This window comes from Capra hircus, chromosome 16, assembly GCF_001704415.2.
Source record: "Capra hircus breed San Clemente chromosome 16, ASM170441v1, whole genome shotgun sequence".
NCBI classification, from domain to species: domain Eukaryota; kingdom Metazoa; phylum Chordata; class Mammalia; order Artiodactyla; family Bovidae; genus Capra; species Capra hircus.
Window position 1 is genome coordinate 29,548,522 of NC_030823.1, and position 14,717 is coordinate 29,563,238.

General features: G+C 37.2%; 1 protein-coding gene across 4 annotated transcripts in view; it reads left to right on the forward strand.

The window, feature by feature from the left end:
- The window catches only part of SMYD3 (SET and MYND domain containing 3), a 741,121-nt gene that overhangs the window by 164,676 nt on the left and 561,728 nt on the right, over nt 1-14,717 (forward strand). For all 4 annotated transcript variants that reach the window (XM_005690552.3, XM_013970112.2, XM_013970114.2 and 1 more), the window contains one exon: nt 2,852-2,915. In XM_005690552.3, coding sequence (XP_005690609.1) covers nt 2,852-2,915 — 64 coding nt within the window. The remainder of the gene's footprint in view (nt 1-2,851; nt 2,916-14,717) is intronic.

Below are 14,717 nucleotides of genomic sequence, written 5' to 3' on the forward strand. Positions count from 1 at the left end.
AGGTCTAAGGAAAGCAGGATTCAAAAGCGCCCCAGGGACCTCGTCCTTAGGAGTGTTCTTGCAGAAAGCATTCTCTCCCAATTTTGGTGGCAATTTTCCAGTTGGCTTGACAGACTTTCTGCTGGATATCTTTTGGCAGTTTGGAGCTTCTTCTGTTTTCAAGCCTATTGGAAGTTGCTTTTGTTTTCTCCCACAAATATACTGATTTAATAAAATCTTGAAGCCTGTAGTATTTTTTTTTCTGATAATATTTTTGGTTTTGTTGTACCTTTCCAGGTTGGGGAGTGATGGTTAGTGTTTCCTATTTCCTACTTATTCTGTCTTCATTTTTTTTTTTTTTATGAGGAGCGTAAAAAAGAATAAAAAGTTATACCGCTGCAGTCAGTGTAAGCATTTAAAGCTATAAATTTTCCTTTAAGTATTACATTTTGAGTTAGATTACATTTTGAATTTTTTTTAAATTATTTTGTCTATTTTCTAATTTTCATGACAATTCTCCTTTGATCATTGAATTATATAGAGGTAAGCTTTTAAATTTCCATAAATATGAGATTTTACTGGCTTGATTTTCGATGCTGATTTCTAATCTAATTCTTTTATTGTTGGAGAAAATTTCATATATATATAGATATATATACACACATATATACATATATACATATATATATATAATATTGATTCTTTGTAATTTTTGAGATTTGCTCTGTGTCCCAGTTTGTGGGCATATGTTGTAAAAGGCCAGTGAGTGCCTGAAGAGAGTGTGTGAATACACATGGATATAAAAAGTGCAAGGGTCTGTATTACATGAAATCAGATAAACTGTAGAGCTCCTTTTTCTTCATCTGCTTTATCTATGACTTCCTGAAAAAGACTTGTTATAGTGATAACTATTATGGTGATATACTGTTATGGTACTTAATATATTCCCGGTACTATTTTAAAGGCTTTACTTGTATTAATTTAATATGTATTCCTCATTTTTATCTTAGATCTATTACTTCTACTTTACATATTTTTAGACTGGGTACCCTTTTTGCTGGGTACTAATACCTGGTGGTTGGAATCTCTTAATCTTTGTGTATTGACTTATTCATCTCTAGTAATATTTTTAACTTAACTTCTTTTTTTTTTTTCTGATGCTGATATAGTGACACAGGCTTTTTTCTATTAGTATTAATTAAATTTTAATATTAATGTTACTATTTGCCCATCATATTCTTCTCATCCCAGATTTGTGTGTTCTTTTATTTGAAGCCTGTCTCATCAGTTGCCCATGGGTGGATTTTGCTTTCATCCAGTTTTGTCTAATAGTGGTAGTGGAGTATGATCATTAAAATCAAGGACCTTAAGGCCATATTGTTTGGATTCGGGTTGTTGTTTGGGATATTGATATCTGACAGCTAGAATTCTACGCTTGGGGGAAGCAGGTGTTTTGACGTTGCTTTATTTAGACCTTTAACCTCTCCTCATGTTATATGCTCTGTATCTCACTCCTGCTCTCCTGTGAATGAGCTACCTGATATATTCATGTTTTGATTCTCTGTGGTTTTTGTTCTTACCCTTTCAGTGTTTCCCTACCGCATTGCACTTTATGGTGTGTTTCCTTAGTCATCTACTTCTTATCTCCTGAAAATGTATTGAAGTAACTCTTAAATGAGCACAATAAAACTGTTTACTTACAGAATTGTCTGAGGTGAGTCAATAGATATACAGAAGTTTGAACCACACCTGGCACATCAGAAGTGCTCAGAAAGATTGCTCTTGTTTCATCACTGGTATTAGTATTATAGTTTGACTTTTAATGCTCTTGGCCACCTTGAAAGTATCTAGAGTCCTGTCGTTTATCACTGTGAATTGCATCATCAGATTTATTTTATAACGTGGGCTTCCCTGGTGGCTTAGTGGTAAAGAATCTGCCTTCAGTGCAGGAGCTGCAGGAGGCGGGGGTTTGATCCTGGCTTGGGAAGATCCTGTGGAGAAGGAAATGGCAACCCATTCCAGTATTCTTGCCGGAAGAATGCTATGGGCAGAGGAGCTTGGCAGGCTACAGTCCATAGGGTTGTGGAGAGTCAGACATGACTGAAGTGACTTAGCATGCATACACAGTCCTGTTATTTGTCACTATGAGTCTCATCATCAAATTTATTGTTTCATTTTATAATAAAGTTTTTCTTTGTTTTGACTTTTTTCTTCCTCAGGCAACTAGGGGGACATAACTTTGGTGTATCTCAATTTAGCATGTTGAAAGTAGTAATTGAATTTAATGGAATTAAAACTCATTTCCTAGAAAGAGTATATTACAATTAACCTATATGATAAATTTAAACTTGGACAGTTTTTATATTTGAAAGGCATAGGATGCTTTGAGTTAGTTGATAGACTAGATTCTGAATTTCGTATTCAGAGATTAAAAACTCTATTAAAGTGATTTTTTCTTTTTTTTGCCTTAGTGGGAATCTCTGTATTTTCATTAAATTTATGTTAAAAAGAACATTAGTCGTGGGGATTGTTACACAACAATGTTCTTAATGCCACTTAATGAATGTTCTTAATGCCACTAAAACTATGCACTTCAAAATAGTTAAAGTGGCACATTTTATGTTACATATATTTTACCATAATTTTTAAAAAAGAACGCTAGTTATTTTTAAAAAACCACTAGTCTCACACTGAAAGAAGTTGTTCACCACTGTGAAAATTTAAGTCTCATGGACTATACAGATGGAGTGAGTGGAACATCTTGGTGTCAGCATGCTGACTTACATTTTCTTTCTTTCTTCAGCCACATATGATTCTCATTCGTTTCCTAATGTGAACTTTATTTTTTAACTTTATTTTTATTCTTTAACAGGAAGGAAAAGCTGATGCGATGCTCTCAATGCCGAATTGCCAAATACTGTAGTGCTAAGTGTCAGGTAAGAATTCTGCTGTATATAAGTTCTCTACTCTTAAATTTGTTCTCCGTTATGCCTGTTGAACTATCTGTTTCATCATAATCTTTTATTTATTGTAACATTGTTTTCTTTCAACTTAAAAATCATATATGTATATGGCAAAAATTATATATATAATATATAAACTCTATATAGTATATAAATATATACATGTATATGTGTGTATATATATGTGTCTGACTCTTTGTGACCCCATGAACTGTAGCCCACCAGGTTCCTCTGTCCATGGAATTTTCCAGGCAAGAATACTGGAGCAGGTTGCCATGTCTTTCTCCCAACCCAGGGATCTTCCCTGGATCTCTCTGATGCAGGGATCATACCTGCGTCTCTTGCATCTCCTGCATTGGCAGGAAGGTGCTTTACCAGCTGAGCCATCTGCGAAGCTCATATATCATTGAAGAAAAGTTAAATGTTTACTCCTCTCCATCTTCTTGTCCTCTTGACCTCAATCCCATTTCTCAGAGCTGTTAAGTTTCTTGTGTAACTTTGAAGCATTTTTTGTGCAAACACATTCATGTATCTTTACCTTTTGTTTTAAAAAGCAGATACAGGTTATTCTGGCACAGATTCTTGTATACTTTGATTTGTCTTTTCATTTAATAATCTATCTAGAACAACTTTTGTTATCATTTCATTTATTCTATTACATGAATGTGCCACAATCATAATTTCCCCACTAGTGAATGTATGATTTTCCCTCCAATACTTGGTATTGCCAGTAGTGTTCCAATAAATGTCCTTTTGTGCACATTTTTGCACACTTGTGCAAATTAATTGTAGGACAAATTTTTCCACATTATATTGATTAGTAAAAGGGTATATGTAGTTTGAATTTTTAAAGATAATGCCTAGTGCCTTTCAAGAGTTTGAGTTAATTTGCAACAACTGACAGTCTATGAGAGTACTGCTGTTCACATCTTTGAAATTCTTTCAAGGATGTATAATTAACATTCAACATGACCTTTTCTTCTAACCTTATGATTAATCATTTAATAAGAAATTTAATTATGCTCTAATGAATTGTGTCATAATAAAAAGTCTTAATTGGAGGTTTTGTGTTTGTGTCACTTATCACCCACCCTCCATCCATACATTTTGTTTCTTATTTTGGTGTGTGTGTGTATGTGTGTGTGTACCATACATGTATACACACACAAGTGAAAATTCCTCTTTTCCTTCTTTAAAATCTAGGCTGTGCTTATCTGAAGGATTTCTGTTATATCACTTTTTCCTTTGAAAATAATTTCTCCAGACTACAGACAGAGTGTTCTAAATGGAAAAGAAACCGAAACATACAAAAATTAGAGGACCCGTTTTAATAATATTCTGCCATCAGTCCAATTAAATTATCTCAGAGGAAGCACTAAATCTCTCTGGGCCTTAGTTTCTTGTTTGTCCTGCTACTAAGAGCTCATATGTATTAGACATCTACTATATGCCATGCCCTATTGTATTCAATTTATTCTTAACAAGAATCTTCAAAGGACTAACTATTATTATTATGCTTATTTTACTATTAAGGAAACTGAGGTGTAAGAATGGCAAGCAGCCTGCCAAACATTCTATAGCTTGTAGGCTCTGCACTTTGTTAAATGAATCCAGGTAGTCAGAATCCAAACTCTTAATGTCTCTTCTAATCCTAAATTTCATTCTTGCTCTAACATTCTGATTAGCTGTAGCTTTCCATTTTCTATTGTAATCTCCTTTTCATTCCTGGCCTTTATTTTATTTTTAATAAGGATGTACATCCTTATGAGTACGTCCCCAAGGAATGCAAACAAAAAAAAAAATACAAGAAATAGAAGGTTAGAAATAACATTTTCCTAATAAAAATAAGGAACATGGAAATCAATTGAATGCGCTATACCTCATTTTGTAAACCAAAAATTCTATCAGAATTTTAAAGATGTCAGACTTGTATAAGATCATCAGCAATAATAGCAACAAAAAGCAAAATATGAAAACAAATCCACCCCTTTTCTGCAAGATAAATTCTGGAAAGACTGTCCGTGGTGATGGTTTAGATATTTTATTCATGTGGAACTGAGCTACATGTTTCAGGGAACTTCAAGTTAAGAAGACTCCATATAGAACCAATGAGTTATCATGTTACTTGATACAGATTTTCTCGCTAAGCTTCCTTTCTGTTCTCAATGACCTGAACATTTGCTTTTATTTCCCCTTGTTTTTATGAATGTTTTCCCCAGTGCGACTCCCTCCTTTTATAGTACATTCAAGAAACAAAAAAGCAAAACCCATTATCTGGTTAGAATGAGTAGAGGAAGTCTGGTGGGTAGGTTTGTCATTTTGACTCATTAGAGTGCGTGTATTTTTACCACATATATTAGCTGTTTACTGTAGCATTAATAATAGTGTCATCGTCAGATACTGTAGAAGGTAATAGGAAAATAGCTAGTAAGATGAAAGATACCATCTATAACACAGTTAGTGCATATGCTTGTGTGTGTGTGTGTTGGGGGGGTGGAATGGAGTGTGTGCACAAAGGTGGTGTGGGAGTCGGAGAATGGCCGGAACACATGCATTTAAACTGCTCTGTTAAACTCACCCTTAAGGTACAACATTAAACACTGTAATTATTGCGGATACCTTCAAAGGAGCACAAAATTAAACTGACAACTGAACTATGAACTGTAATGAACAAGAGTACTTGGAATGGAAATTGATAGAGAAGATGTGAATTCATAACATAAAATCTATAATACGTTTACCCGAGGGGGACATAACTTTTGTTCACAAGCTTAGCATTTGATGTGTGTGGCCATTGCATCAGTGAGTTGTCTACAGGAGGCTGAGGTGTTACTGGGTGTAATGTCCCCTGAGTCCATAAGAAAGATATCAGTGGCATCAGTTTTCACACCTCATTCGTAAACATAAGTGAAACCAGGATGCATTTGCATTATAAAAGTTAGCACACTATAGACTGAAAGTGAAAGTGAAGTTGGTCAGTCGTGTCTGACTCTTTGCGACCCCATGAACTGTAGCCTACCAGGCTCCGCCCTCCATGGGATTCTCCAGGTAAGAGTATTGGAGTGGGTTGCCATGTAAAACGTGTTCTTCCTCCAGTGTTCTTCCCCCATTCCTACTTCTGTTTTTCAGAGGTAATCTCTTTGTGTTTGTTTTGTGAGTGGAAGATATACATGAAAACTGTTACTATATGTTTCATACATAGTATACACATATGTACATATTTACTGCTGTGTCAGAAATGTTTATATTCTTCTGTGTAGACTCTGTTATGGGGTGTCAGATATTGTAGTAGATGGGCTGTGGCTTATATATGGGATCCAGTTTTACTTCTATATTGGCATAATCAGAATATCACTGATGGTTATGAGTCAAAGAGGAAGAGCGAGCTAAGTTTTCTTACAAAAATTCTCAAAATTTGTAGAGAATTTGTATCAATTCTCAAAAATTGATAGCAAATAAACCAGTTTCAGACAGGTTCACCAGCTATTACTTCATCTCTGTTGGATTTAATTTGATTCACAATATGTACATTTCTAATTGAATTAAGTGCTGAGCGAAATAAGCAGCTAGGCACCACATCAAACTGCGGTTTATCTACTTTTTAAAACTACTGTATTAGCAGGAAGAGGCTCTATTTTATGTTGGTAATTATAGACTTCTTTAAAAATGTGAATCATATTTTTGAGTTTGCATTTGATGTTTAGTTGTAGAATGATTTGATTCATTTTTGATGAGTCCCACATTAGTGAGCACTTAGCAGGGTGATTTAATGAGTTGTCAAACCCAAAATGATGATAATGAAGAAAGCCGAACTGGGCTTCAGGCTGCTAGGATATGCACTGGGTGCTCTGTAGAGAAGTTGACTTCACGTCTAATTGTGAACAGAAAAAGAATACTGTATAAAGGTTACAATTATTTGATCATGTTTAACTTTGGATTTCTACAGCATTCTGCAGGCTTGAGCTTTTCTTATCTCACTCTACGTTTGCCCGTGGAATGATGCCCTCTACTCCCATGGCTTCGATTGGCATCTCTGTGTTAATTTTTCTCAGAACTCCATCTCCAGCCTCTTCCTTTCTCCTGAGCACCAGACCCACATCTTCTGGGCACCTCTGCTTGGTGTCTTAAATCTTGTGTATCTATACCTGAGGGCATTATCTTCCCCCAGACCTGCTTTACTCTGTGTTTTTCTACCTTAGTAAATAATCTCGCCAACCACTCAGCAGTCCCAGGTGCCACGGTGTCATCCTCTCTGATTTACATTCTTCTTGCCCCCGCATCCCATTCCCCACCATGTTCTGCTTATTCTTCCACCTGAAGGTCTGCACTGGCTCACTTCTCTCTAGCTTCTCTACAACTACTCTTGTGCATGTTACCATGATCTCTTTCCCAAGGTTATCTGCAGTCTTTAATCTGCCAGCTTCTATTTTCTACACAGGAACCAGAGTGATTTTTTTTTTTCCTAGAGAAAGTGTTAGTTGCTCAATTGTGTCTGACTCTTTGAGACCCCATGGACTGCAGCCTGCCTGGCTCCTCTGTCCATGGAATTCTCTAGGCAAGAATACTGGAGTGGGTAGTCAATCCCTTCTCCAGGGGATCTTCTCGAGCAAGGGATCAAACCGGGGACTCCTGCATTGCAAGCAGATTCTTTACTCTCTGAGCCACCAGGGAAATGCCAGCATAATCTCTCACTCACCAGTTTTAGACCCTGGCCCTCCTTTTCCTCAGGATGAAGTTCAAACTCACAGACTTCACCATGTTTTTACTTCAGGGCCTTTGGCTATGTAAATTCCTGGACCTAGACCAGAAGTCTCCCCCTCGCTACTGAATTTCTATTTATCCTTTAGAACTTGGATCAAATGTCACTCCCTTCTTTCCTAACCCCCTGAAACTAGTTTGTGTTCTTTCTTTATCATACAGAAAAGTAATTGTGTTAATTTAGGGGTTAAGTTCCTGTGTCTAGTTAGACATCAGGCTCCTTGAGGGTGTGCTCTATGCTGCAGATGTAGTATAATTTGTTGAGTGATTGAATGATTGAATGAATACCTTTCATTAGTGATAATTGTTGAATTAGATTTTAAAAATTACAGCATCTCTAAATAACCTGTCTGTAGTAATATTTCTTTCTAATGGAAATATAAATAACATTTAATGCTGTGTTAATTTTAGATATACAACATAATGATTTGATAGGTATTTATTTGATAGATCATCACAATAAGTTTAGTTAACATCCATCACCACATGTAATTATCATGTTTTTTATTGTGATGAGAACATTTAAGATTATTCTTTTATCACTTTCAGTGTTGTTAACTATAGTCACTATCCTGTATGTTACATCCCAGGAATTATTTAATTCTTATAAAGTGGAAATTTGTATCACTTGACCATCTTTTCCTCCTCCCCAGTCTCCTGCCTCTGGTAAATACCTACCTATCTGTTTTCTGTATCTGTAAGTTTTCTTTTTCTTTTTTTTTTTACTCCATGTACAAGTGAGACATAGTAATATTTTTTGATTCACCAGTATAGATATTATCTGTTAACTTTCTGCTCTGATGGACAGGGAATGTAGCTTACCTTTTCAAGAAGAATAGGTAAGCTTACCTTACCTATGCAAGAAGACAGACAGGCATCTCCTTCCTGTCCCTCTTCTTGCATAGCTATATCAGGATCCTCCGTTCTTCCAGAGTTTATCCAACAGATATTCACTGAGTATCTGCTAGCTAGTCACTGTTGTAAATTGGGATTAGGGTGGTGGGCAGTTAGCAGTGAACAAGTAACAAGGCCCTGTCTTTTATAAAGTTTATAGGGGTGAGGAGACAGTAACAAATGCCGTGATTGTATTAATATAAGTGAGTATGATTTGGCTGAGTATTGACTTGCCACTGCATGGCTGGTTACAAAGGGACTCCCTGTAGAGGTGACATCTGGCCTGGAATCTAAAAGTCCCTAGTTTTGGAAACGTCTGGGAACAGATTTCTTTTTTTTAATTTATTTATTTTAATTGGAGGCTAATTACTTTACAGTATTGTAGTGGTTTTTGCCGCACATTGATATGAATCAGCCATGAGCAGATTTTTTTAATGTAAAAGGAATAGCGAATGTAAAGGCACTGAAGTAGGAAAAAGCTTGTTATCTTAGAGAAATGAAAAGAAGCTGGATGTAAACAGCTTCACAAATTCATATAAAAAAATGAAAATGATCTCTTATACATATATAAAAATAGCCTCCCAACCGCTATTACAAAGGATTTCCAACACCAAGAGTGAACCCTAGTGTACACTGTGGGCTTTGGGTAGTAATGTTGTGTCAACATAAGTTCATCAGTTTTAACACATGCACCACTGTGATGGGGATGTTGGTAACAGAGGAGGCTATATGTGCCTGGGGCAGACGATACATGGGAACTTTATATACTTTCCTCTCAATTTGCTGTGAACTTAAAACTGCTCTAAAAACTAAGATCATAACAAAATTAATTGTATGGGAAAAAAAGCAGTTGGAGGTGAGACCAGTGAGTTAAGACTTGAAGGACTTGATCATTCATTCATCTATTAATTTACTCAGCAAATAGTAGTGCTGATGGCAGGACTTTTCTTGACTCTGACACTGAATTTTTTTTTTGCCACCTTATTTATTTTTAATTGAAAGATAATTGCTTTACAGAATTTTGTTGTTTTCTGTCAAACATCAGCCATAGGTGTACCCATGTCCCCTCCCTCCAGAATCTCCCTTCCATCTCCCTGACAGAGTATTCTTGAACAAGACGCAGAAAATCCTTGCCTTTATGGAGCTTTCATTTTCCTTGTGAGACAGATATATAATACTGTCTTATTTTTATGCATAAAATAAAGGGGGTAAGAGAAAATGATAGGGATTGGGAGTCTATTTTGATATAAGTATGTATGTATGTATATACATATACACATATATACATACACCTATCTATATTTATCTTCTCTCTCTATATCTAATATATAATACTGAGAAAGAGATATATTCATATCCATGTCTATAAGGAGATAAATATTTCTCTAAGACCTCTCAGGAGTTGAGTGGAGATCTAAAAGAAGTAATCAAGACATGTGAATATTGGAGAAAGAAATTTCAGGTTGGATGTACATCAAACGTAAAAGCAGGAGTGAATATGGTGTGTTCAGTGAAGGACAGGAAGGCCAATATGGTGAACCAGAGTGAACAACAAAGAGAGTTTTATAGGAGATAAGATTAGAGAGATAGGAGGAGTCAGGTTATGAGGCCATTGTTTTCTATGGCTAAAAATAAACATTTTGTTTTCTGTGTGATGAGCTGCTACTGTAGGGTTCTGAGAAGGGAATGGGGATTAGTATTATGGTCTGATTGAAATTTTAAAGGAATTTTTCTGGCTACTGTGGGAACAGGTTATAGGAGGCAAGGGTAGAGACAGAGGAACCAATTAGAGGTTTTTCTACAGTTGATTATAGTAGTCTGGTTTCTGTATGATGGTTCATAGGACTAGAGTAGTAACAGCAAAGAGAACTGGTTAGATTTGTGATATCTTTTGAAGGACTGACTGGGAACTGACTGAGTTTGCTCATGGATGCTTATTCATTCGTACGTTCATTCAAGCTGAGAACTCAGCATGTCAGGCATTGGTCCAGTCAAGAGCTCTGATGGCTTGGGTTAGAGTGGTAGCAGTAGAGGTGGTAAGAAATCATTGACCTTGAGACATATTTTGCAGGTGTAGCTAAAAGTTTGTCGATAGATTAGATGTAAGAGGTTAGACAGAAAGAACAGTCAGACATACAACTTTTAAGTTTTTGGCTGGAGCAACAATGGGTTAATGTGGTGCTAATTAGTGACTTAACAGAAATCTTTGTGAAGAACAGGTTCTAAGAGGAGAATTATGCAGATGTGTAGTCTGTACCCATTAAACATCTGCATGGAGGTATTGAATGTTCAACTGGATATTGTTGCTCAGATTGCGGGGGATTAGACTGTATGAAAAAATTGTAGGGGAAGTGAACATGGGGATGGGAAAGAGAAGAATCAAGAGTGACTCCTTCGCTTTTGGCTTTAAAAATTGGGTAGATGATTCTCTTTACTGACATAGGGGAGCGAGTGTAATAGACCCAGTTTTAGGTGGGAAAAAAATCTCCTCTTGCTGTGTTAGCATTGTGATAACTATTATATGTTTATTAGGTTAAATTCTTTTTCTTGTGTTTGTAACTTTAAATGTTGTGTGCAAGCCGCCATCCATGTTTTATCAATTCTAAACAGTATCTCTTGATTCCCTATGTTAAAGGTGAAGATATTAATATTTCCACTCTCTCCTCGTCTCTGTCACTCCATTCTCCATAGTTTGCTAGTTGTGCCTTTGCTCTTATGTTTTCAAGGTTAATGATAATTGCATGCTGTTCTAGAACCCAAAGTTTAAATTTAAGCATTAATTTTAAAAATTCAAAATCAATAAAAAGTTACAAATAAGTGATTTCAAAATATCGCTTTCTAGATTTAGATTCAGTGCAATGCTACTCAAAGTCCCAAAGATTGATAGCTGATTAAAATTTATGTGTTAATGCAGAAGACTTAAACCGAGTCGTTTATTAAAAGGAGAGCAAAGTTTCAGGGTGTAGACCGCTTGATTTGAACATGCTAAAGCTGCAGTAATGACAGTGGTTTTAGGATAGACATACAGCACAATGAATAGAAGAGAGAGTTCAGGAATAGGCCCTGTTCTGTGTTCTTTCTGTGATAGGTAGTTGTGGCCGCAAGAGGGGACTTGGAGAAGCTCAGGAAAAACAGTTTATTACACTCATATATCTAGAAACAGGAGCATGAATTGCCATACGGGATCACATGGAGGGAGCCTCAGAGTGGTTAGGAGGCAGAAAGGAGAAGAGGAGGGAAATTAGAGGCTAGTGTCTTTAGTAAGGTTTCCGCAGGAAAGGCTAGGAAGGGTAAGATAAACAGTTTAAGACTGGCTAATTTGAATAATTCCAGGGAGATTTGAGCTATAGGAGTGGTCGCTAGTGGCCCTACCTGACTCTGAATTTGAAAGCAGATGGAGGAAGTAGGTCTCTGATTGGTTAGTTTGCATATCAAAGGCATGCTGCCTGCTGAGCCTTTTGCTGTCTATTTCTAGGTGGTACTAGTGGTAAAGAACCCACCTGCCAATGCAGGAGACATAAGAGATGTGGGTTCGATCCCTGGATCAGGAAGATCTCCTGGAGGTGGGCATGGCAACCCACTCAGGTATTCTGGCCTGGCAAATCCCATGGACAGAGGAACCTGGTGGGCTACGGTCCATAGCGTCACACAGAGCTGGACATGACTGAGGTGACTTAGCATGCATGCACAAGAATTGCCTAGCTCTGGGATGGGTAACCTCTCTCCAGCCAGAAAGGTTTTTAAGATGTCAAAACATCATAATATATAGAAAAATTTAAAAAACAAATACACTCCCACACATGTATAGCCAGTTTATTTTCTGCAGAGGTGCCAAGGTAATTCGGTGTAGAAAGGATAGTCTTCTATGTGTGTGTGTGTGTGTCTGATTTAAGTTTTTTAATCCTAATATTGAAAACAAGCTGAAATAAATGAATTCAAGCATTCATCAAAATGAAAACATACACCACATAAAGAATTAATCAGGAAGGATGATCTTTAACAAATAGTGACAGATATGCATATGGACAAGGTCTCATAATAGTTACCGGCTTAAATGTAAAAGCCAAAGGTATAAAACTTATAGAAGAAAACTTAGGAGAAAAATCTTTGAATTTTTTAGGTCAAGTTTCTCAGGCTGGACACAGAAAGCACTAACTATATAAGACATATGGATAAAGTGGACTACAGCAAAGTTGAAAATGAAAAGGCAAGCCACAAGCTGGGGAAAATGTTTGTAATTCATACATATCCGACCAAAGAGTTGTATCTATAATTTTTAAACAGTGCTTGCAATTCAATAGTAAGATAATACAGATAAGTGGACAAAAGATTTGAATAGACACTTCAGTGAGATATACAGAAAAAAGGCTTAATATTAGTCATCAGAGAAATGAAAATGAAAAGCACAATGAGATACCGTTATATACCCACTACTACTACTACTACTACTACCACTACTACTACTACTAAGTCGCTTCAGTCGTGTCCGACTCTGTGTGACCCCATAGACGGCAGCCCACCACACTCCCCCGTCCCTGGGATTCTCCAGGCAAGAACACTGGAGTGGGGTGCCATTTCCTTCTCCAATGCATGAGAGTGAAAAGTGAAAGTGAAGTCGCTCAGTCATGTCCAACCCTCAGCGACCCCGTGGACTGCAGCCTTCCAGGCTCCTCTGTCCATGGGATTTTCCAGGCAAGAGTACTGGAGTGGGGTGCCATTGCCTTCTCTGATGTACCCACTAGAATGGCTAAAATGGTAAAGACCGACGATACCAAGTGCTAATAAGGAAGTAGAACAACTGGAACCTCATACTCTGCTGGTGGGGATGTGAGATGTTATAACTGCTTTGGAAAACTGCTTTCTAAAAGTGTTAAATGTATACTTACCAACTAACCTAGCATTCTACTCCTAGGTAGTTGTGTGTGTATTTGTATTTGCATGTGCGCGTGTGTATACACATAGGTACACACGTAATTTACTATTTCTCAGCCATCAACAACAGCTGGTGATGCATGCAGCAACGTGACTGAATCTCAGAAACATTTTACAGAGGCAATGAAGCCAGATGGAGAGTAGTAGTGTGTTCTGGAACAGACACAAATAGTCTGTAATACTGGAGACCATATCTGGTTGTTGGGGATGGAGGGCTTGAATGTGAAGGCCCACAAAGGAAATTTGGGAGTAATAACATTCTATATCTTAATTTTGGTGTTATTCACATCAAACTATACTCTTAAGTGGGCACATTTTATTGTAATATAATTATATCTTAATGTATCCTTGGCACCCTACTCCAGTATTCTTGCCTGGAAAATCCCATGGGCGGAGGAGCCTGGTGGGCTGCAGTCCATGGGGTTGCTAAGAGTCGGACATGACTGAGCGACTTCCCTTTCACTTTTCACTTTTATGCATTGGAGAAGGAAATGGCAACCCACTCCAGTGTTCTTGCCTGGAGAATCCCAGGGACGGCAGAGCTGGGTGGGCTGCCGTCTATGGGGTCGTGCAGAGTCGGACACAACTGAAGTGACTTAGCAGCAGCAGTAACAATGCATTCTTTAAAAAATATTGCTCACTCCACAACTATTAAGCATGCATAGATCTTATTTCTTCCTCTCTAATAAAGTGATCACGCCTTAAGCCACTCAAAGAACGAGACTGCTATTTGAGGAAACCCTTATAAGGGGGTGAGCATGAGGGAAGGAAGACCAAGCAGAAAGTAAAAGCAGTGATCTGGATCAGAGATAATTTTAGCATTGCATTCAACTCTACAACTTACTCAAAATCATGCCAGTAGTAAGGAGATGTTTTCGGACTCTCTTGTATAGACACTTCCGTTTAATACTTTCTTTTTCAGTCACTTCTTAATCCCATTCTCTGCCCCATACATTGTCTTCAATTCTGGATTCTTGTTTGAGTTCTGCTTGGCAGGAGTTGAAGATTTTGAAGGTAACTAACTCGTGAACTTCCTGATGTTCAAGCTGGTTTTAGAAAAGGCAGAGGAACCAGAGATCAAATTGCCAACATCCGCTGGATCATGGAAAAAGCAAGAGAGTTCCAGAAAAACATCTATTTCTGCTTTATTGACTATGCCAAAGCCTTTGACTGTGTGGATCACAATAAATT